The sequence below is a fragment of the Oncorhynchus mykiss genome, chromosome 25 (assembly GCF_057628025.1).
Source record: "Oncorhynchus mykiss isolate SJ-2025 chromosome 25, ASM5762802v1, whole genome shotgun sequence".
Classification (NCBI taxonomy): Eukaryota; Metazoa; Chordata; class Actinopteri; order Salmoniformes; family Salmonidae; genus Oncorhynchus; species Oncorhynchus mykiss.
The window spans coordinates 34,871,777-34,896,797 of record NC_143046.1 but is presented as its reverse complement, the minus strand read 5'-3'; the positions used below and the strand labels follow the sequence as shown (position 1 = coordinate 34,896,797).

At 43.8% G+C, this 25,021-nt stretch overlaps 1 protein-coding gene across 1 annotated transcript in view; it reads right to left on the bottom strand.

Moving 5' to 3' along the window:
• Positions 1-6,479: 6,479 nt before the first annotated feature.
• ankrd50 (ankyrin repeat domain 50) overlaps positions 6,480-25,021 on the bottom strand; it is a 39,745-nt gene continuing 21,203 nt past the window's right edge. The window contains exons 4-5 of the mRNA XM_021584042.3: positions 8,726-12,261; positions 6,480-8,210 (exon numbers count right to left, since the gene is read on the bottom strand). Coding sequence (XP_021439717.1) covers positions 8,729-12,261 — 3,533 coding nt within the window. The 3' untranslated portion in view covers positions 6,480-8,210; positions 8,726-8,728. The remainder of the gene's footprint in view (positions 8,211-8,725; positions 12,262-25,021) is intronic.

The following is a 25,021-nucleotide window of genomic DNA, read 5'->3' as shown; positions in this document are numbered from 1 at the left end:
GAGCAGGGCAACATGTCTGTCTGAACACTTTGGCTGCCCATGAGTTAGCCCTTTCTGTCTCGCCAGTTTGTCATCGGGAGTCTATCCAAATAATATTTCTTCGGCCATTGAGTCATGGGGATAGTGGGTTGGTTAGAATAACTCTTATTGGTGTCCAATACCCTCAGACAGGTTTGGGCTATGTAAAATATCGTCGAGACCCACGAATTCACTTCCCCCGGTGTCTTCGCTATGTTGATTTCCCAGACCCTTCCGTGCTCACTCTCAATCCCTTCATGCACGGCCACTGCTTTCAGTTTCTCCTCCAGAATTCTCCATCTGTCCCAGGGCCCCGTTACACCCAGGACTTTGATTTGCTTGAAACGCCGTGGAGAGCAGCGCAGCGGAGTCCTGAGCTGAACCCTGCAGCAGTCGGCGAGGACTGTTTGCTGACAGAACACCAGGGAGAGAAAGAGTCTCCGCTGCCAGCGTTACTAACATTCCCCAGCTCCCCGCTGTGATAGCTCAAACAATAAGCTGTGCGTGTAGCTATTCAATATGCATAAATGCGTGCGTTGAGTTATTCCTCAATTTCGTGGTTGGATAGTGAATGATATGTTCGATTGAGTCTCTATCTCGTTCCGTTGTGCACAATGTTTATAGCTGAAAGGGGGAAGGCGAATCTGTTGATGATCATTCCCAGCTGTCTCTGTGAGATTCCCAGTGCCCTTGTGTCCCAAACACGTGAAAAAAGAGAAGCTATCACAAGCTACAGTATCAAATGCTGTAAACAGCAGTTAAATGTAGCCCTCTGTCTTGGCCACTGGGACAGTTGGGCTGTAATGCAGTACTGTTTATTGTCTTTGGCTTCATCTGTAATGAGGAATGACGTCTGTGTGGTACAATGGTACAAGGGTACTGAATACGGGCTATTCACATACTAAAGGCCAGCCTTTCAAAACGACTGTCTCTGCACATAATCTCCAAGTATTGTGAAGAAATTACAGATATGAATGTTCAGACATGAGGGTATAATCAGAAAAGGGGGAAAATATATACGATGCTGTGAAAAAGTATTTGCCCCCTTCCTGATTTTCTCTATTTTTGCATATTTTTGATGCTGTATGTTATCAGATCTTCAACCAAAACCTAAAATGAGATAAATGGAAGCTGAGTTTATAAATAACAACAACAAAATAATCCTCTGTGTGAACAAGTAATTGCCCCCTGACACTCAATAGCTGGTTATGCCACCTTTAGCTGCAATGACTGCAAACAAATTATTCCTGTAGTTGTTGATCAGTCTCTCACATCACTGTGGAGGAATTTTGGCCCACTCTTGCATGCAGAACATTTGTGGGTTTCAAACATGAACTGCTCGTTTCAAGTCATGTCACAACATCTCAATTGTGATCAGGTCTGGACTTTGACTTGGCCTTTCCAAAACGTATCATTTATTTATTTTTAACCATGTTTCATGTAGACTTGATTGTGTGTTTTGGATCATTGTCTTGCTGCATGACCCAGCTGTGCTTCAGCTTCAGCGCACAGACGGATGGCCTGACTTTCTCCTGTAGAGCAGAATTCATGGGATGCAGTGCAGAATTCATGGTTCCTTCTATTAAGGCAAGTCGTCCAGGTCTTGAGTCAGCAAAGCATCCCGAAAACCATCACACTGCCACCACCATGCTTGACCGTTGGTATGAGGTTCTTACTGTGGAATGTGTTTGGTTTTCACCAGACATAATGGGACCCATCTCGTCCCAAAAAGTTGACATCCTGGAACCACCTGGATGATCATCAAGACTCTTGGAAGGACGGACAGATAGGTCAAAAGTATAACTTTTTGGACGACATGGGTCCCATTGTCACGTGGCTGTGGCTTGCTATATAAAGCAGGCAGACAAGCAGCGAGGCAGTCAGTTACTGTCAATTGAATGTTAGAATGGGCAAAACGAGTGACCTAAGAGACTTTGAGCGTGGTATGATCGCCGGTGCCAGGTGTGCCGCTTCCAACATCTCAGAAACGGCCGGCCTCCTGGGCTTTTCACACACGGCAGTGTCTAGGGTTTGCCGAGAACGGTGCAACAATACAAAAAACATCCAGTCAGCATCAGTCCTGTGGGCGAAAACAGATACAGTGCCTCGCAAAAGTATTCGGCCCCCTTGAACTTTGCGACCTTTTGCCACATTTCAGGCTTCAAACATAAAGATATAAAACTGTATTTTTTTGTGAAGAATCAACAACAAGTGGGACACAATCATGAAGTGGAACGACATTTATTGGATATTTAAAACTTTCTTAACAAATCAAAAACTGAAAAATTGGGCGTGCAAAATTATTCAGCCCCCTTAAGTTAATACTTTGTAGTGCCACCTTTTGCTGCGATTACAGCTGTAAGTCGCTTGGGGTATGTCTCCATCAGTTTTGCACATCGAGAGACTGACATTTTTTCCCATTCCTCCTTGCAAAACAGCTCGAGCTCAGTGAGGTTGGATGGAGAGCATTTGTGAACAGCAGTTTTCAGTTCTTTCCACAGATTCTCGATTGGATTCAGGTCTGGACTTTGACTTGGCCATTCTAACACCTGGATATGTTTATTTTTGAACCATTCCATTGTAGATTTTGCTTTATGTTTTGGATCATTGTCTTGTTGGAAGACAAATCTCCGTCCCAGTCTCAGGTCTTCTTCCAGAATGGTCCTGTATTTGGCTCCATCCATCTTCCCATCAATTTTAACCATCTTCCCTGTCCCTGCTGAAGAAAAGCAGGCCCAAACCATGATGCTGCCACCACCATGTTTGACAGTGGGGATGGTGTGTTCAGCTGTGTTGCTTTTACGCCAAACATAACGTTTTGCATTGTTGCCAAAAAGTTCAATTTTGGTTTCATCTGACCAGAGCACCTTCTTCCACATGTTTGGTGTGTCTCCCAGGTGGCTTGTGGCAAACTTTAAACAACACTTTTTATGGATATCTTTAAGAAATGGCTTTCTTCTTGCCACTCTTCCATAAAGGCCAGATTTGTGCAATATACCACTGATTGTTGTCCTATGGACAGAGTCTCCCACCTCAGCTGTAGATCTCTGCAGTTCATCCAGAGTGATCATGGGCCTCTTGGCTGCATCTCTGATCAGTCTTCTCCTTGTATGAGCTGAAAATTTAGAGAGACGGCCAGGTCTTGGTAGATTTGCAGTGGTCTGATACTCCTTCCATTTCAATATTATCGCTTGCACAGTGCTCCTTGGGATGTTTAAAGCTTGGGAAATCTTTTTGTATCCAAATCCGGCTTTAAACTTCTTCACAACAGTATCTCGGACCTGCCTGGTGTGTTCCTTGTTCTTCATGATGCTCTCTGCACTTTTAACTGACCTCTGAGACTATCACAGTGCAGGTGCATTTATACGGAGACTTGATTACACACAGGTGGATTGTATTTATCATCATTAGTCATTTAGGTCAACATTGGATCATTCAGAGATCCTCACTGAACTTCTGGAGAGAGTTTGCTGCACTGAAAGTAAAGGGGCTGAATAATTTTGCACACCCAATTTTACAGTTTTTGATTTGTTAAAAAAGTTTTAAATATCCAATAAATGTCGTTCCACTTCATGATTGTGTCCCACTTGTTGTTGATTCTTCACAAAAAAATACAGTTTTATATCTTCGTGCAATCTAAAATATATATAAAATATATATAATAAAATATAAAATATATATAAATATATCTAAATATAAAATCATGCAAGCTAACAGGAGGGCCACAAACAGGCAAATAACGACGCAGTACAACAGTGGTGTGCAGAACGGCATCTCGCAACACACAACTCGCCGATCCTGGTCACAGATGGGCTATGGCAGCAGACAACAACACCGGGTTCCACTCCTATCAGCTAAAAACAAGAAGAAGCAGGTCCAGTGAGCACTCGATCACCAACACTTTACAATTGAGGAATAGAAAAACATTGCCTGGTTTGACGAATCCCGGTTCCTGTTGCGTTATGCTGACGGCAAAGTCAGGATTTTCCATAAGCAGCATAAGTCTATGGCCCCATCCTGCCTGGTGTCAACGGTACAGGCTGGTGGCGGTGGTGTTATGGAGTGAGGAATGTTTTCTTGGCACACGTTAGGTCCCTTGATACCAATTGATCAAAGTTTGAACCTTGTCGATTTCCATGCCCCAAAGAATTCCGGCTGTTCTGGAGGCAAAGGGGTGTCCAACACTGTACTAGATGGGTGTACCTAATAAACGGGCCACTGAGTGTATAGACGGTATATGCATATTCTATTATTATTTTACGTCAAATATTAGTATTATCTGTCTTGAGCCACCTGCCTTTAAAATATAGCCACATAGCTACCTTTATTGAAAGAAGGCATGTTTTTAGCATTGTAGATCAATATTTGGTTTGATGCTACCTTTGGTCAAAAAGTGAAAAACGTATCTTATTAAGTCTGACACGTATCTCTTTGAAATTATGTATTTTGTACCCTGTCGCTCATGAGGTCCCATTCATTAATTCCTTTGAAGAGTCTCATCTTAGAACACAAGCAGACTTTCCCCATGGCTTTTATGATTGCTGCATCTTCTTAACAGATGACCGTTTAACATATTTGTTTAGTATAGGTTCAGTCACGTCGTCTGCCTTAATTAAAATGTTGCCTCATAAGAAAATAAACCATCCCTTTCACAAATGTACAATTAGGCTTTCGCAGCACCAGCTCCCAAGCTCGTGAGATATGCAGCAGGGCACGTATATAATGCTGCTCTGAAGTGCATTTGCCGCCTCCATCTGCGACATAATAAATCTCCATCCAGCATGGGCAAATCATTACCTTTTCCTCCAGTGAATTATCATATAATTGCAGGAGCGTTCAGCAAAATTCAAAATCATTTTTTTTCACAATTTATGATTATTAAGAAAAGCAATCGCAACCTCTGACGAGTTCATTTGAAACCCAGACCGGTACTTTTTGTCCTAAAAAAATTGAAGAGTGGATTTGCACAGTGTTTCCCATTGAGATATTTCTCCACGCCCTTACTCTGCTACCTCCTCACCAGCTCCTACAATGATCTGTTAAACTGGAGTATTTAGCTGTTTGTGCATGCCCATTTCCTTTAACAGTAATTATGTCTGGGCAGACAGGAGGGGCACTGCTTCACACCAATCCAGCTCATCCACTAATTGAACTTGTTTTGGAAAAAAGAACACAGCAGCATATTGTCCCATCACATGTCCAAAGATCACTCACTTGAACAGACTGGCATCAAAACATGCCATATGTGTGTCCATTAGAATGCAATACCTCTTGAAATTGGTCTACGGGAAAAAAAATTGTGCTCTTCTCAGAGGTTGTGTTGTGAGAGATTGTTGGGATCCAAAACAAGGGCGGAGGAGGAGAAACAGATGTGGTCGCTGTGGAGTCCAAGAGACAGACACAACCAAGAACACTCCTTTTTACAGCGCATGATGATGTCATCGCCAGCTGGTTTGCTCATTAACACCCTGGTTGAATCCCCAAACACCTTAACACAATCTATAGCCGAGGACCTACAACATGGAGCTGATTTATTACTGGCCTATATGACAGGGCAGGCATATCAAAGACCATGTCCCCCTTGAAACTCTGTAATCCAAAAAGCAAGATTTTTTTATTTTTTATTTATTTGGAATTAGATAAAACAGTTCATTGCCCTTGTAACATACAATACCATCCCTGTGATTAGACCTCTTGAGGATCTCTTCCTATGCGGTGGACTTAATGAAGCAGAGCTGTGATGGAGCTTGGCACAGAACCTCTGTTCCACTTCAGTTTGATCCAAACGCTGCGATGCATGCAGTGTCCTGGTCTGGCCCTCCACCATCAACTGCACGGTGGGGAAACTATCCAGTGTACCCTGTGGTTATGCAGCTTTAATAACAGGAAAATCTGACCCTTTTCTACATCTACCTTCTGGAGTCCCGACAACATGTCCACCCCACTGGAGGCTACTGAATCAGGCCTTTATTTGACTTGATATATCGGTCTGCTCGGGTGAGTCAGCTAGAAATAATTACAGTTGCTACACAACCTTGACCTACGTGTCATTGCCGAAGTAAACGGTAGACAGCCAGGTATTAGCCATAGATAACACAATTGACACAAGGTTAATTGGGAAATTACTATCCCAGAAGGTGACATTCTTCTCGGGTGTACACAATTATCTGGTCAATCTACGTGTGTATACGTAGGCTTCTTGAGAGTCGAGGAATTTAAGGCAGGCAACACTGCCAAAACAGGCAATTATTTGACGATCAATCGATCAAAATGTTGGGTTAATGGTTGCTTAATGCTTAGGGATGCATGTAATGGCCTTCGATGTAAGGTTAGCCAATAGGGCATAGACATGGCATAGTATGGATCTCTGTTAAGTGTCTGCTCAGTTGTACAGTGATTTAAAGGATACATTGAGAAAATGGTAATAATTCAATTACAATGATGTAACAATAGAGAACCTGTAATTTTCCAGCAGTAAAGCAAATATGTTTATTAAGCACTTTAATATACATCAGACCATTCTGCTTAATATAGTACAGGAAATACATTTTTGAAATGAAAAGTTCAATGTACATGGTAAGTTATTTACAATCAGTTTAGGGTCAATTCAAAACAACATGAGGTTTGAGAGATGGCGAAAGAAGTTTGAATACTGTCCCGAATTGATCCTAAAAATGAGTCCTTCTTCCTTTATACCTTCATACCACACCTTCAAGCTGTACTGGAGAGCGGAGGGCTTCGACTTGGGTTTATACAGTATGTTTGCGACGGCTTTTCCATTTTCCCCCCCTTCTCACTGTTAACATTGTGAAAAGCCTGCCAAAAAAAAACATGACACACAAATGCTCACACAGCCCCCACATAGTCCATGAAAAACAGATGTTTGCAATCCGAGAGCACCATCTTCAAGCCCCTCCCTCTACGGCGGAGCTACTGCTGGGTTAACTGACATGCAGCCGCTCAAGAGAAGAAAAAAAAAATGCTTTGTTCCAACTTTGGCTTGACAGGTATACATTTCAAACCATCCTTTAAAACCATAATATTATTGAAGTCTCCTACTCAGTGAAGCCGCGACGAGTGAACCTTAAGCCGTTTTTTTTGTGTGTGCGTCTTGCTCCGAAATATACGTCAATTATCAAAATATAAGCCACACTGCAATAATAGGGGAAACAAAGTTTGAATTTTGTTTCTTGAATTGCAGGTTGTAATAGTAATAATTCCACCAACGAATGCACTCGAATGCCGCTTTCGCTTCAGACTTTTGCATTTAAGCCCCACCTCCGTAGTTGACAGTATACACAATGGTTATTTTAATCATTTTCAAATGCACACACAAAAAAAAAAAACATGAAAAGTCCCACAGGGACAAAATGAAGTCACATGGGTTTAACGTTTTCAATTAACTCTCTCCCTTAGGTATCTTTAACACTACAATACACATAGCAAAGAAAATGGTATCAAGACGACCAAAATGGAGTCCAAAATAACTGCAGGCAACTTTTGAACACAGCACCATGATAGAGCATACAATACAACTTAAAGTGGCTTTTTCCTAAATAAATATGGTTGGTTATACTTGTATAGTAAATTGCCTTAGCTATTAACATATTACACACAGCATATGTTTAGTACACCGAACGAGGTTAACACAGATTATTTGGGGTCTTCAGGAAGGCAGAGTACCAATGCGCATAACATTATCCCATGTCATCGATTATCTTGATGTCCTCTGGTAAGATGTGATGATGCGCTCAGCGGTACATTGCTGTCGGTGTGTATGATTGCAGGCAGGACAACAAAAACAAACATACAGTATAACACAGAAACAATGTATGATTTTTTTTTGGAACAATTAGTTTGAAACACAGGAGCATAAAGGGGAGGCTGAACAAATACATGTTTGTCATTTTCTCTATGTAAAAAGTGCATACACTGCATATTAAATATCAATACATTAAAACGATAGTGTGCATGATTACACTGAGAAGGCTGTAACAGATGTAGGCACATTGAAGTATCAGTTCATCTAGGCCTTGTGCAGCGATCAACATTCTTTCCTAGGTTTTCTGAGGTGTTCCACTTGAGAGAGTGGATTTTTTTAATTTTATCATGTCTTATGCAGATGGGGGGAAAAAAAGTTGCTTTGGCACATTCCCTCCCGATGTCTCCGTGACGAATGGCATTCAAGACATCTGAAATGGTAATGGGAATGATTTGTGTTAGTGCTGAGTTGGGAAAAAAATGGTCGTCTTTTAGGCCAGAAAAGTGCATTCTTTGAAATCCATCATTCACGTAAGTTTAAGTTCTACTAATGATAGGTCAATGGACCGTAATAAAATATTGACAAGACAGTGTTTTCAGTAGTGGTGAGTGAGTCATTCAATTGTAATTTAATAACAGCATACTGTATCAACAATGTGGCCATGAATCCTAGAAGTAATATAAAGACCTTCATAATAGCATACAGGGATTCTGATTTTTCAGCCTACATACCATCCCTGGATGCTTAACATATACTTCTACTATCTTCACGACGAACCCGTTTAAAATCGTAATGAAAATAAAGCATGTCTGACCTGATCTACTTCTAATATAATGAGTAAAACAATTATGTTGAACATTAGAATAACTCTATAGATGGTGGTTAATGCTTAGAAAAAAATTTACATTCTAATTACATCAGATTCGTTTGAGAATGAAAACTTACCAGCTATAATGGTGTCTCCTTTTTGTAGTTAAACCCAGGGTCTGATCCTTCTATCTGCAGTTTCAGTGCTTGTTTAAGGCTTAATTCAGTCTCCCCTATAGGGTAGTTCTCCAGCACATCCTGGTGCCCTCTATTCTGTACAGTCCTTGGGACAGAAACCCTCCCGAGAAAAACCTGATTGCCCTGAAGATGGTAGTTGGGGTTGGTCATAATTCCATTTCGCTTCTTCTCTGCAATGCTCTGCTGTTGGATGAATAATTGCTCTTGGGTCAGTCCCCCATCTGGCTGGGTGGAGCCGCCAACCATGATCTTACAATGAGGATCCTTCACTGCAATGTTCGCTACAGACTTGTTGAGCGCAGTCCTCTTATCAAACTGGGTCATCTCATATTCCTGACCCTGGGTTGAGCCAATGCTCTTGAGCCTTTTCTTGTCTCCTGACCCCCCTTTGCCGTTGGATGTGTCATTTCCAGGCTTATTCCCTTTGGTCGACTTGAGACCTGGCTTAACCTGAGCCCAGTCAAATTCACTTGATGGAGACCCCTGATGATGTCCAATGGACTTGGTGGTGGAGGAAGGTGAGACGATGGACTGTCGGCTCCGACTGCGAGGCAGAGAGTGTTGCTGGATTTGCTCGGTGAAGGTCATTCCGTGGAAACTATCTATGGGCACAGTCTGTGCAGTCGCAGTGGACGAGGTGGTTCTCAGTGAGTTTTTAGAACTTTTGAGGGAATTATTTGAGAGAGATGACTTTTGTCTGTCCACGGTAGAGTCAGGAGATTCCGAAGGGGAGCTGAAGGCGTGGACAGGACCGTTCTGTAGACCACGTCCAGATGACTGCATGTCTCCAGCTCCTGTGCTGCCAGAGCTGTTGGATTTAATTGTGAGAGACTGCATTTTCCCAGCTACAGAGAGTGGGGTTTTTTGCTCCATAGTGTGTACTGGCGAAGGACTACAGCCATTAAGACTTGAGGCCCCATACTTCTCAAGAAGTTTGATGATCATTGAATGCCCCCCTTTTGCAGCCACTCGCATGGCTGTGCGTCCAAACTGGTCTGCGTGGTTGGGGTCAGCGCCGTGCTCCAGAAGGATCTGCACTACATCTCTGTGCCCCTCTTGGGCAGCAATGCCAAGCGCTGTAGCCCCCTGATTACATGTGTGATCCACGTGAGTGCCATTGTCAATCAAGAACCGCACAACCTTTGTGTGGCCTTGCCAAGCCGCTGACTGGAGGGCGGATCGCTTCTCGTTGTCACAAGAGTTCACATCGGCATGATAGTTGATCAGCATCCTGACCATTTCTACATGCCCTTGCCAGCAGGACACATGGAGGGCCGTCCTTCCCTCTGTGTCGCTGACTTCCACATTGGCCCCATTTTCCAGGAAGTACTCTGCCATTGCTAGTTGATTCTCAAGTGCCAATATGTATAATGTCGGGCGTCCGTCTGCGTCTTTACAGTCTATATCAGCACCATGACTCAGCAACAGTTCAACAATATCCCTGTGGCCTTCCAGTGCAGCCACCCTGAGAGAATTCCTCCCATCATATCCTCTTTGGTCGATGCAAGACTTGTTTTCCAGAAGAATATGGACACAGTCATAGTGACCCTCTTGCGCAGACAATATCAGGGGTATTCGACCATCGTTATCCACCTCTGTGCATCGGGCACCTTGCTCAATGAGGGCATCGCATACTTGCCGGTGACCCTCAAATGAGGCCATGTGCAGTGGGGTCCAGCCTGCGTCATCTCTGTGATTCTCGTCCAGCCCTCTGTCCAGCAGAGTTCGGACCACCTCTACATTCCCTTGAGCGGACGCTATGCTCAGAACAGTCCTTCCTTCACTGTCGATGCTGTCTACAGCTGCACCCCAGAAAAGCAGGGTATTGACAACAGAGGCATGGCCCATGGACGCTGCAGCAAGAAGAGGCGTTCGGCCATTGTTGTCAGTGTGATCCACGTCAGCTCCACCTTCCAGCAGCAGATCAACTACGTCCACATGTCCTTCATAGGCAGCCACAAGGAGGGGGGTCATGCAGTCTTTGTCGCAGTGGTCCACCTCTGCACCCCTGTCAATGAGGAGGCTTACGACAGAGGCATGACCTTTACTGGCAGGCACACAGAGAGCAGCAACTGAGAGGGCTGTCCTTCCGTCCGCATCACCATGGTTCACCTCTGCCCCATGCTCCAAGAGGTGCTCTACGATTTCTCTGTGCCCCATGTATGCCGCTGCAATGAGAGCTGTCCTTCCTTCATTGTCTGCTTTGTTGACTTCTGCCCCGTGTTGGAGGAGGTTCAGCACAATGTCTTCATGACCTCCCCAAGCTGCGGCTCTTAAGGCCGTTCTGCTGTCGGCATCAGCACAGTCAACTTTGGCACCGGCGTAGAGGAGAGCAGACACCACCTCCGAATGCCCACCCCAGGCTGCAGACCTAAGGGCGGTCCACCCATCGTGGTCTGTGTGATTGATGTTTGCGTCACAGCCGATGAGGCAGTTTACGACCTTAGTGTGCCCTTGTCTTGCCGCAAGAGTAAGTGACGTTTGTCCATGGTTGTCCTCCATCTCCATGTTTGCTCTTCTGGATATGAGAAAGTTCACCACATCCAGGTTTCCACTGTATGCAGCATTGGCCAGCAAAGTTCTCCCGCTAGAGTCACATTGGTTCACAGAGGCTCCATTGTCTAGCAACGTCCGAATCGAATCCTCTCTCTCCAGTGCCTGCTGCACTATGCAAGAGGCATGGTCGTCGTCGTTGTTGACGTGAGCTCCAGCTTTGACTAGAAGCTGTAGCACCTCCTGCTCTTTAGGTATGGAGATGGAAAGCGAGTCTTTGGCGGGTGTACCATTCCACACCATCCAAAGAGCCAGGTTGAAAGGCTCTATCTGCAGGTTGGAGTTGATCAGATGCAGGGCAAACTCCTGCACCTCCAGCGGTTTGAGCTGCTTGGCCCTGCAAGTGTAACTCATCGCCACCATCCTATGTCCCTCCGCTGCATTACACAAGTACTTTTGTGTACAATGCTTAACATCCAGGAGCCACTCGGCAAAACTGTAGTGAAAGAGGATCCTAGTACCTCCGAGGCCATCAACCAACAACTTGGAGAGGATGTCCATCTTCTTCTGAAAGTCCTCCATGGTGAGAGTCATGTTTTTGGTCCAGACAGCATGGTAAAGCTCCTTGAAAGTAAGTGGCCTGCAGGTTGCAAGGATCACGTTGAGAATAGGCTGGACTTTGGCGAACTGCTTCCGAACAAACAGCCTTTGGCAGAGCCACAAGTAGAGGCCATTGAGCGTGCCGGGGATGTCGCGGATCTCTCGCAGCACGATGAAGTTCTCCACCACCCCGTCCAGCACGCGCTCCAGGTACAGGAAGCAGCCGCTGCTTTTGATGTGCAGCTGGTTGAGCATCTCGGCTGTCTCCTTGGTGAGGTGCTGGCGAAGGGCCTCCTCCTGGTCGAGCCGGTGGAGGATGTACTGCTGCACGTCCTTGACGATGTAGGCCTTGCGAAGGTCGTCCAGGCTAATTTTACGGAATCCTAGAAAAGAGAAAAAAAATAACTATTCGTTTACCACATCAAAAGCAATGAATTAAACATCAATGTTCACCCCAACTTCTTTCAACACATTTCCAAGATTAATATGGCTGTGTTACAGTTTATCAAAGTAATACAGAGAGGGCATAATTAGTCTTTCCACTGAGTTTCAGTGCTCATAGTGATCATACGAAGGTGACTAATTCCTTTTTTACATGATGCCCTTATATTCTCAAATAGATATCTGACCTTCAGAATATAGTCACTCCATTTTCCCATTGATCTTTTACCTTTGAAGAATTCTATTACGCCAACCTTTAATTTCCTAAGGCACAGACTAATTAGTGGTGAAGCCATGTTGTTAAAAATAAAACCATTCAAAGGAATTGAGAGCATGACCCTGGTCTCTGGCAGAGTAATCAGTAATCAGTTCAGCATCAGTATGACAGATCTTTTGTGAAGGACTATGGAAAACAAAGCTGGCGTAATTGATGCTCTAGAGGGGTATTTGATGCAGAAGACCTTTGATTCTCCTAAGAAAGCGCAGTACATTATCATCCCAGCCATACATTTAACTAAATAAAATATCAATACGATTGCAAAAGTATAGAAGAAAGACTTTTATGTACAGATCAATATATTTAAAGGGGCAATCAGCAGTTGAAACAATGACTAAGCACACTCCCTGCCCGTTTTTGGTAAAAAGCTGAGGGATGGTGCTGGAGAAAAGTAACCACTCTCAAATTCATGGATAGCGCTATGGATGCAAGGACCGTCCTTGATATCAACAATATAGTTTAAAACATGTTTTGAGTCTATATAGTGTTTGTTTACATATACTTTGTTAACGAACAGTGGAGTAAAATCAGCTTATATTTTGGGTTCTGGTGGGGTACGAACTAAGCTCATGAGGCATTAATAGCTATATTCGTCAAGAATCAATGGGTACATATCATTAACTTATACGTCCAAAAAATGGATGTAACAACTGCAGATTGTCCCTTTAAAGCTCAAGGCCCAACTAATTATTTAAAAGGCCCTCTCCTCACATATTTGAGAGAAAAACACAAAGTAGACCCCTGGAAGAGCTATTTCCATTTCATAGCATACAAATGGCCATAAGACAACTCTATTGTTTCACACATTAACAGACTACATGCTACCAGCACAGACCTTTAGGAAGAAATCACCATGGGGGTCTTAATTAATTACCACTAATGTTCAGTAGCAATCCTTTCCCAGACATAAAGGGGTAACTTTCTCCAGGTTAGAGCAGTCAGATCAGGCTACAAACTCAAGGGCAGGGGATAGTTTTATTTACTGTTTCCATGGTCTCAGGCCTGATGGGGGACAGGGAGGGGGGGGGGGGACTCGGCGGAGAATTGTTCAATGCTGTTGTGATTTTTCTCAATTCTAAACTTGCCTCCTGCTGTGGGAAACGAGTAATACATTCTTTTGTTTTATCTAATTACCTATATCATGAAAAACAAGCTGCTTCTAAATGTTTCCTGAAGAAATGGGCTCATTTACTGCTGTCTGGGTTAGGATAACCGGTTAATTAAAATGTGCATCTTAAATTAAGCTACCTTAAACACCCTCAATGATAAATAAAGCAAACACTACAAAATGGGGATCTGAGAGACTAATGACAACATTTAGACAAAATTAACATGTCTATAATCAATCCGTGCAGTAAGTATTCTAAACTGGATTGCTTGGATTATATAATCAAAGTTTCTCTGTGTACAAATCTCAAACTGTCACAAAGCCTGAGGAGTAGTTCCCTCCATGAATGGTTTTGTACAGAAAGAAGACTATGAAATCTTACCCCACACAGGGGCAATGTAGCCACACCAGTAGCAAAATGGGGTGGTAGGGTCTAGGGATGTTACAAATGGACAATTTTGCTTAAAGTTTAAACTGCAAAAGAAATACAAATTTAAGCAATAAGAAATTATCTTATCTTGTACAAATGTGGTCTTATTACGTACACTACCATTCAAAAGTTTGTGGTCACTTAGAAATGTTCTTGTTTTTGAAAGAAAAGCAAAATTTTTTGTCCAATAAAATAAAATAAATTGATCAGAAATACAGTGTAGACATTGTTAATGTTGGAAATGACTACTGTAGCTGGAAATGGCTTTTTCTTCTGCCTAAAAGGCCAGCATTCCGGAGTCGCCTCTTCACTGTTGACGTTGAGACTGGTATTTTGCGGGTACTTTTTAATGAAGCTGCCAATTGAGGACTTGTGAGGCGTCTGTTTCTCAAACTAGACACTCTAATGTACTTGTCCTCTTTCTAAGTTGTGTTCCAGGGCCTCCCACTCCTCTTTCTATTCTGGTTAGAGCCAGTTTGGCTGTTCTGTGAAGGGAGAAGTACACAGCGTTGTACGAGAACTTCAGTTGCTTGGCAATTGGCAGGGTAGCCTAGTGGTTAGAGTGTTGGAATAATAACCGAAAGGTTGCAAGTTCAAATCCCCGAGCTGACAAGGTACAAATCTGTCGTTCTGCTCCTGAACAGGCTGTTAACTCACTGTTCCTAGGCTGTCACTGAATATAAGAAATTCTTCTTAACTGACTAGCCTAGTTAAATAAAGGTAAAAATAAATAAAATTCTAGCATTGAGTAGTCTTAATTTCTCAGAACAAGAATAGACTGACGAGTTTCAGAAGAAAGTTATTTGTTTCTGGCCATTTTGAGCCTGTAATCGAACCCACAAATGCTGATGCTCCAGATACTCAACTAGTCTAAAGAAGGCCAGTTTTATTACTTCTTTAATCAGCAATGTTTTTAGCTCTGCTAACATAATTGCAAAATGGTTTTCTAATGATCAATTAGCCTTTTAAAATTATAAATTTGGATTAGCTAACACAACATGCCATTGGAACACAGGAGTGATGGTTGCTGATAATGGGCCTCGGTACGCCTACGTAGATATTCCATTAAAACAAATCTGCCGTTTCCAGCTAAAATAGTCATTTACAACATTAACAATGTCGACACTGTATTTCTGATACATTTTATGTTATTTTAATGGACGAAAAATGTGCTTTTCTTTAAAAAACAAGGACATTTCTAATTGACCTCAAACTTTTGAACGGTAGTGTATGTATGACTACTAGGGCCGGGCAATGAAGTTATATCTACCACGACCCTTTGGAGACATAGAACACAGCTACAGTAACATGTCAATAGCGACAATCGATAAATGTGCCGCATCAGAAGAGTCTGTATCTTTTCAGACAGTAGAATTCTGCTCCGGCATATAATGTTCTATTGTTTCCCTGACAACAATAAATGTTGCCGATTGATGTGCTGCTGTGTTTTGTATGCTGTTTTTAATGGCAGTGTAGCAAGATGTGCTCTCTTTCTACTAAATGTATTGGTAAGTCAAGGTATTTAAAACATTTCTAAGTATTTTTTTAGGGGCGTGGTCTGCCGGCAGGCAGCAGGCAGGCAGCAGGCAGGCAGCAGGCAGGCAGCAGGCAGGCAGCAGGCAGGCAGCAGGCAGGCAGCAGGCAGGCTGCGTGCAGCAGCTTGAGATGATTTGATTGACAGTTATGGTCGCCTAGTGATGGAAGTTAGTCCCGCTTCAGAAGCAGCATTACTTTACAAATGCTGTTCATATCTCCAGAGGAGGTTTCGTGCCGGCATTTAAAAAGCCGTAATGTTGCCAACCCTAACAGACAAACAAACATGTTGTACCTGAGGCGTTTTGACGGACCACAATCCATTATATCTGAAAAGGGTAATCGATACAGGCTACATGTAGCTGCAATTTCATATTATGAAACAAAAACAACCCTAACCCACCAGGGCTGGTCCTGGCCGTTCTGCCGCCCTAGGCGAGACAAACAAATTGCCACCCCCTGCAAAATTACAATAGTCCCTATAAGAAAAATGACGTTGAAAAGAAATCAAATGAATGTTTTCTGGACATTTAGAATGCATATTTCCCGGGAGGTTGAAAAGGTGTCTTTTATGGATGTTGAAAGTACGTATTATTTTACTAATGCCCATCCATGTGGTAGGCACCAACGTTTGTCGAACACCAACAAACAAAAAATGACGGCCGGTACGGACAGGACCAAAAAAAGACGTCCAAAAAACATCGGCCCATGCATAATCTGGTGTAGCCTACGGTGTCGGCCTGCAATGGAATTTTATGAATGCTCATCCACGTGGTAGGCCCACCGTTTGTAAAAACAGGCTGTTGCATTGGCTTTATTAATCCTGATTCCTGTGACTAATCCATTTGGCCATTTAAGCTCTGAATATCAGCTACCCAACTTCACCAGGAGTTATCCTGAGCCTATGTGTTTACACAGCGAGAAATGCAGAAGTACACTCCTCAAAAAAATAAAGGGAACACTAAAATAACACATCCTAGATCTGAATGAATGAAATATTCTTATTAAATACTTTTTTCTTTACATAGTTGAATGTGCTGACAACAAAATCACACAAAAATTATCAATGGAAATCAAATGTATCAACCCATGGAGGTCTGGATTTGGAGTGACACTCAAAATTAAAGTGGAAAACTACACTACAGGCTGATCCAACTTTGATGTAATGTCAGTAGTGTGTGTGGCCTCCACGTGCCTGAATGACCTCCCTACAATGCCTGGGCATGCTCCTGATGAGGTGGCGGATGGTCTCCCGAGGGATCTCCTCCCAGACCTGGACTAAAGCATCCTAATACAAGACAATGCTAGACCTCATGTGGCTGGAGTGTGTCAGCAGTTCCTGCAAGAGAAAGGCATTGATGCTATGGACTGGCCCACCCGTTCCCCAGACCTGAATCCAATTGAGCACATCTGGGACATCATGTCGCGCTCCATCCACCAACGCCACGTTGCACCACAGACTGTCCAGGAGTTGGCGGATGGAGCGCGACATGATGTCCCAGATGTGCTCAATTGGATTCAGGTCTGGGGAACGGGCGGGCCAGTCCATAGCATCAATGCCTTCCTCTTGCAGGAACTGCTGACACACTCCAGCCACATGAGGTCTAGCATTGTCTTGCATTAGGAGGAGCCCAGGGCCAACTGCATCAGCATATGGTCTCACAAGGGGTCTGAGGATCTCATCGCGGTACCTAATGGCAGTCAGGCTACCTCTGGCGAGCACATGGAGGGCTGTGCGGCCCCCCAAAGAAATGCCACCCCACACCATGACTGACGCCAAACGGGTCATGCTGGAGGATGTTGCAAGCAGCAGACCGTTCTCCACGGCGTCTCCAGACTCTGTCACGCCTGTCACGTGCTCAGTGTGAACCTGCTTTCATCTGTGAAGAGCATAGGGCGCCAGTGGCGAATTTGCCAATCTTGGTGTTCTCTGGCAAATGCCAAACGTCCTGCACGGTGTTGGGCTGTAAGCACAACCCCCATCTGTAGACGTCAGGCCCTCATGGAGTCTGTTTCTGACCGTTTGAGCAGACACATGCAAATTTGTGGCTTGCTGGAGGTCATTTTGCAGAGCTCTGGCAGTGCTCCTCCTGCTCATCCTTGCACAAAGGCGGAGGTAGCGGTCCTGCTGCTGGGTTGTTGCCCTCCTACGGCCTCCTCCACGTCTCCTGATGTACTGGCCTGTCTCCTGGTAGCGCCTCCATGCTCTGGACACTACGCTGACAGACACAGCAAACCTTCTTGCCACAGCTCGCATTGATGTGCCATCCTGGATGATCTGCACTACCTGAGCCACTTGTGTGGATTGTATGTAGACTCCGTCTCATGCTACCACTAGAGTGAAAGCACCGCCAGCATTCAAAAGTGACCAAAAAATTAGCCAGGAAGCATAGGAACTGAGAAGTGGTCTTTGGTCACCACCTTCAGAACCACTCCTTTATTGGGGGTGTCTTGCTAATTGCCTATAATTTCTACCTGTTGTCTATTCCATTTGCACAACAGCATGTGAAATGTATTGTCAATCAGTGTTGCTTCCTAAGTGGACAGCTTGATTTCACAGAAGTGTGATTGACTTGGAGTTACATTGTGTTGTTTAAGTGTTCCCTTTATTTTTTTGAGCAGTGTATTTTCCTTTTCACTATGATCAGCTCGTCAAAAATGTACGCATTCAATCTTGAAACCAATGATTATGACAATTTAGCCCACAGGAGGAAACTCCTGGACAACAGTTGTGAGTAGCCCGATTGTCCATTCCATATTGTCCATTTTCCTTTGACCTGTCCTGTTTTCAAGATATGTTGTTTGTTACAATTTCAGTGCATTTTTATATTTGATTGGGCGCCATTTAGTTTAGGTACTTTGATCGGAGAAATCTGCGTGCTGTAAAAAGTGTACACCTCGTTACATTATCATACACTTCATCTCCATCCTGTAGACTACAGAAAAGGCCACATACTCTACACTATCCTATATCTGCTACGTGATTTATGTTAAATAATTTCTTTGACGGAATGCTGGTGGAGCGCCACAGCGATGCGTGTATCCAACAGAGAGGCACACTGGGAATGGACAAGCAAAATATTTTGTGGCCCTGCCTTTGAGAAAGTGGGCACTGGTTATGGCAGCGCTCACCTAAAAAGCCCATCTGCCACTGGTTGAGGAAAAAAAACTTTAGTGAGGCTTTACGTGTTGTTGGAGGTCAGTTTAGCACAGAAAATGCCGACCTCGTCAATCTGCGCCATAGCCGGCCGCCTAATCCTGCCTAATGAGCAGGCCGGCCCTGCCACCCACCCAGTAATGAAGAGTACCCCGTGCTCGCAAGACTGTCCTGAAGATACCTCTGTATCCCGCTGACATCGGTCCCAGATATCCTACAGGCAACAGACCGAAGACTGAACACACACATGTGTCATTAGCAAAGGGAAAGAGCAGGTAGCCCAGTGTGAAGGGGGAGAGAGGAGGAGCAGCCAGAACCAAGTGCATATGTCTTGGTACTATGCATCGCGCAATGTCTTGTCGTGCATGCCTCGCAAATTCACCAAAGTAGCCTAAAGTCAGCCTCTTTCTCTCTGGTTGTATTTAAATATACACAACTGTCCCCAGTCTAGTTAGGCTATAACACCAAAAATAATATGTTTTGTGATAACTGCACTGTGATATTAATTATATGGGGGAAACATTGTTCCTGAGATAAGGGTTTTCTCTTAACGTTAAGGATCCAAACTTCGTTTAAACATTTAAAGTGTTCACACCACTAGTAGGTACCCCTCTAATCATCGCCATTGTAGCTTTCGATACACGAACCTGGCAGTACTCAAACAGGCGTGAGAAACCTATCCCTGAGGAATATTAAGAAACAATGGTTTTTTAAAATGACTAATTATGTTCTAAAATGTCAGCCCTAATTAACAAAAACATTTGCGGTGGCTACCTGTGGAACGCTACCATTCCGAGCTATAACGGAAACGACGAAAAACAACGCATCTATTCTGTCCTACACCATGCAGTCACCACCAACAGAGTACAGTAGGATTATAATAACCTAGTGACCCAAAGCCTCAGTGTCAGTCAATGTTTTTAGCAACAGAGCATTTTCCACTGCCTCTCCCAGGCCCTGTGACCTCCTGCTCCACCTCAGACTGATTCTCCACTAAGCATTCTGGATGCCTTCAGCTGAGACAGGAAACCCACTGGCCGAGAGGAAGAGGCCATTAAGAGGGGGGGGGGGGGCTGAACGATATCTAGGACAGATGACCTAAAAGTCAATTTTAGCCAGCCGGGAGCCTTTGCCTCAGCATGTTGTTTTCAAAGGTTGTCTCAATGTTTAATTTAGATGTGCGTTACCCACCAAGAGAGTATCAGTGAATCAGACTACACTGCCCAGGAAATCGTAGAAGTTTTTTTTTTTTTATTCAGACAATGATTAACAAATAGACTCCTTCTCTCCTACAGTTTTGAGATTAGTGGCCTCCCACAGTTCCCACAAAATTGATCATATGTAAATTATGAACACTTTGTGGTGTGGAAAACCCAAGAGGAGGAAAAGAGAGACAGCGAGTTAACCGCGGCCATCTTGAAATAGAGCATTAGCCTTGAAAACCCTTTAAAAATATTTCCAGAGGCCCATAGAAAGGGAAAGAAAGAAATGAACAAGCAGGGGCCTCCAGTCTGAACATGCCAAAGAGGCCTTTTCATTCAATTACTATAAATGGAGGAAGATGACCTACAATTTCCACTTGAGCCATCACAGACATCACTTCATATGGCCTGAAACTCTGCTGTGCAGTCATGGCATTATCATCGTTCTCCTCACGTGGCACAGATAAGCACAGGCGCAAGGAGAGGAACTTGCAGTAGCAGATGTGGTCACTAGCTACACAATGAACGTGACTAACGTTGCACACATCTTCCAAGAAGATTGCTTTCATTTAACTGCAGGCAATGACATGATGCCTGGCCTTGACACTTTTCCAGGTCAACTGGAACCACAGTAAATTCTAACTGGGGGGGGGGCTGCAACAGTACGAGCATGGACGGCAGAGGTCTGAACAGAGAGGGACTGCTAAACAACCAACAACTGATGCATTCATCAGGGCAAGGGATGCAGCCCAGAGTACAGGCCTCGGAGCCAGCTGCTGCTCGTTACGAAACTGGATAGTAGCCAGGAGAGACACGGCCCTATGTACAATGAGGAACTGTTTTCAGATGACAAATGAGGCAGGGTGTGTGTACGTGTGTTTGGAGTGGGGGGGGGGGGTTTACAGGTTCTGGCCCATGGACCTGGTTCTGAGCGTCAGCATCTCAAATGTATCGAGTTCTTAGCGATCCACCATCTTTAATTCATAAGATCCAAAAGATAAACAGAAAGCCAAGCTCATCTCCTCTAGCCTGCTGTAAACCCCCACTCGACAAACGCCTGTACAACAGCTGCAGAGGTCTTGGCTCTGAAAGCGAAAACGGCATCCTTCCAAACACAAGTACGTGGAACGAGAGACTGCTTAAACCATCTGTAGAAAAATATGTTTTTTTTTCAAAGCTCCAGTTGCCTTTTTCCTTTTGAAAACTGTTTGCTGCCTTCTCCAATGTAGATTTACATTAGGTAAATGTTAGTGAACAGTGGAAAGATGCTGTAGTCCATTTGTTATTGAGAAAGGAAATGCAGATGGTAGTTGGTATTTATTAAGGCAGTGCGAAGCAAACTGTAGCCTACCCGCAGTCGGGTTTATTTGTTGGGAGAAGCGTAATTATGTAATTGATACAGAATTTCTCCCTTCAATTCCTATGCCATTTTTTTGTCCGTGCACGGGCACCCTGACATGAGAAGCTGCATCAAACGTGCAACTGGAAAAGAATTACATGCACATTAAAAACAATTTACTTGCAGAGTGGTTATCCTGGTGACACAAGCATGAACAGTTTTTTTTTGCCTGAACTTGTCCTCACCTTCAATTTCAAACATGGGAGAGGAGACCTTCCAGTTAGACCTGTTGGGTTTACTGAATGAGAGCTGAGCGCAAACGAAGATTACACCGAAAGGGATATACTCAAGGCCCTTCAGTACGGCCTAGCGTTACAGTCTACCATCCAACAGTCCTATCAAGCCCACCTTCATGAAAACGCATCATGAGCTGCAGGAATACATCCCAAAGATGATTTACGCGAAACACTGCAGAGCCTGGCGCCAGATGGTTGGAGATTTCCAGCCAATGAAACACTGTATTGTACTCCAGATATACTTTGAATGGAGCGAGGGCCAGAGCATAGTGGTATGAGATTAAGAAGGCAGCACATCCGAGTGCCTATGCTCAACTCACTCTATGACCCACAATGGGTCACTATATCTACAGCTGGGTTTCACTGCGACATGAAACCTCCTTACTGCATGCAGCTGCACCTTCATTAAACTTATGGAGATAAAAATACTACCATGTTTTACAACTAAGGGCCAGACATTTTTCCTGACCACATGCCTAGTTATCAGAAAGAACAGTCTTGTTTTGGTTACGGTCTTGCCATGACTGACCTCTTAGTGACCTCATTTGGCCCACTCGCCATGATTTCCTGTTCTCCTGCACAGTAATGTGTTCAGTCCTGGATGCCAATCATGTTTTATTAGCCACGTCAAATAAACTTGTATCTGCTACTGGTGTGCAGTCTGGAACCATTTTGGTCAGCATGTCCACACAACAGATTTAAAGCTCAGCCCATGGAATTTTCACAGAGCTCGCTGTAAAATCAGGTACTAGCAAATGTATTCTTGGCATGCAAGTCGGCGGCAGTTTGGGATACCACCCTGTCTTTAGCAAACTTCACCCCCCGTTGCAAGGCGAACCATTGGCGTGCCAGCAATTACAGGGCATTTATTTTCCTTAAATCAAATTAACACCTAGTTAAAGATCGAAACGAGAACCGACATGCCTCTCTACACAGAAACAAAATAGGAATACTAATTTTGTATATGACACCGGGATCGTTGGAAGAGGCCATGCTGCATACGAAAGGCCCTCACCGAGGAGGCAAAGAGACCCAATTCTTCAACCATGTCTCGAGTCACATTTCTGCAGTGCAGCACCAAAGATGTTATAGACCTGTAATTTGCTTGGCTGTCAGACAGCAAGTATCAACTCAACACGCAGACCCAGAGGTTAGCCAGCATACAGGAATACAGACCGGATGCACAATCTGCACGTCTAAACACCACCTCGGGTGTTAACAGCAACTGGCCTCTTAAGATATTAGCTAATTATAACCTATATCTAAATATGGTTAACAATTAAATGGCCTCAATAGTGTTAGAGACTTTGCAATCAAAACAAACACATTTAAATAGTCACTAGTCCAACCAAATACTATCATTTTAAGTATATTTTAGTCTGTTGAGGCTATGCATCCCGTAAGCAATACGTTCTAAGTGGTCCACATATCTAGCAGGAAGTTATTTGAAAAGTCACTTCCACTTCTAATGATTTTACCCATACCACATCCAAGCTTCCTGCATCAATGACAATGATAGGCAGTCCAAACACCGCCTTCGCCCCTCTTCGGGGAGCATTCCACTCCTGGCACAGAATAAATAAACAGTCCTAGATGCTTTATAGCTGTATTTGTGTTGTCAGCAGGCCAGAATACAGTATATTGAGGTCCCTCAAGTGAGGCCTCTCCAGTTGCCCAAATAGTATGAAAACCAATTCCCAGGATATAGATGTTAAGAGTGCTGTGACCTTCTTGCTGCGGGGCCCTATGCTCTGCAAGCCCCTCGTAGCTACACTTCGGTCTGCGGACAAGAGCTGGTCTGAGAGCCGTGGTGGGGGCTGGAGAGTGGGGCAAGCCCACTTCAAACAGGCCTGCTATTTTAATTTCTGGTCAGTGGTGGTAAATCAGGCCTGTCACCTGGCCTTGGTGCAGAGAAAGGTCCATTCATGGCTGGAGCCGCGGAGAAGGAGGCACAGCTCCTCACTAGGGTGGGCTTGAGCTTCTCTCTGAAGATATGTGAGAGAAGGAAACAAAAACACACACCTACCCGAAACCAGACAGTATAAAATACAGCAGATATCTTGACTTGCCACTCAGTATATCAGCAATGTTCAGAATTGTACAATAATATCATTGTCGATTGATGGTCTTTTTAATCCACTATCCAGAGTCAGGAACAGATGAAGATTGTCAATATCTCAAAAGATGGTCTTAAAATCAAGATGTCTGCAGGTCTCAATCTCAAATGAATGAGGGAAATGGCACCATCTAATAAGATGTTTTTTTTAGGGTGGAGGATGGTTTAAGAGAACGGATGTGGCATTAATACGGATACACAAGCGTGGGGGGAGTTGAGATAAAGGTATGTATGTTGTAGACTTTAGCTATGGGAAGGATTTGTGCTCAAGAGTCCAATGTATAAATCTCAATAGAATAAATGAAGTGGAAAATATTTTGTTCCTATGGAGGGCAGAATAATGTCCCCTGGATGGGTTTAGGCTTTCAACCACCATTCCTGGGTGAGTAACTGAAATATGCCCGTCTTAAAATCCAGTTGCTATACATAGCCAAAAGGAAAATACCATAATGTGTGTGTGTGTGTGTGTGTGTGTGTGTGTGTGTCAGCCAAACTTTATTTTGACAGATGGTACCCATTACCGTTCAGTGACACTTCTTTGATATGGAGATCACACAGGAATGCATCATGCATTTTGAATGAGTTTTCACGTGATTAGTCAGTCATTTTCAATGACAACCTCAATGTTTCAGCATCAACGGGATGCACATTAGAGGTCAACCAATTATGATTTTTCAACGCCGATACCGATACTGATTATTGGAGGACCAAAAAAGCCGATAACGATTAATCGGCCGATTTTATTTATTTATTTGTAATAATGACAATTACAACAATACTGATTGAACACTTATTTTAACTTAATATAATACATCAATAAAATCAATTTAGCCTCAAATAAATAATGAAACATGTTCAATTTGGTTTAAATAATGCAAAAACAAAGTGTTGGAGAAGAAAGTAAAAGTGCAATATGGACCATGTAAGAAAGCTAACGTTTAAGTTCCTTACTCAGAACATGAGAACATATGAAAGCTGGTGGTTCCTTTTAACCAGAAAGCTGGTGGTTCCATTTGTATTTCATTAGCCTTTGACTGATGTTCTTATAGGCACTTTAGTATTGCCAGTGTAACAGTATAGCTTCCCCCCCCCCCCCCCCCCCCCCCTCGCTCCACCCTGGGCTCGAACCAGGAACACAACGACAACAGCCACCCTCGAAGCAGCGTTACCCATCGCTCCACAAAAGTTGCAGAGCGAGTGATGTTTGAAACGCTATTAGCGCGCACCCCGCTAACTAGCTAGCC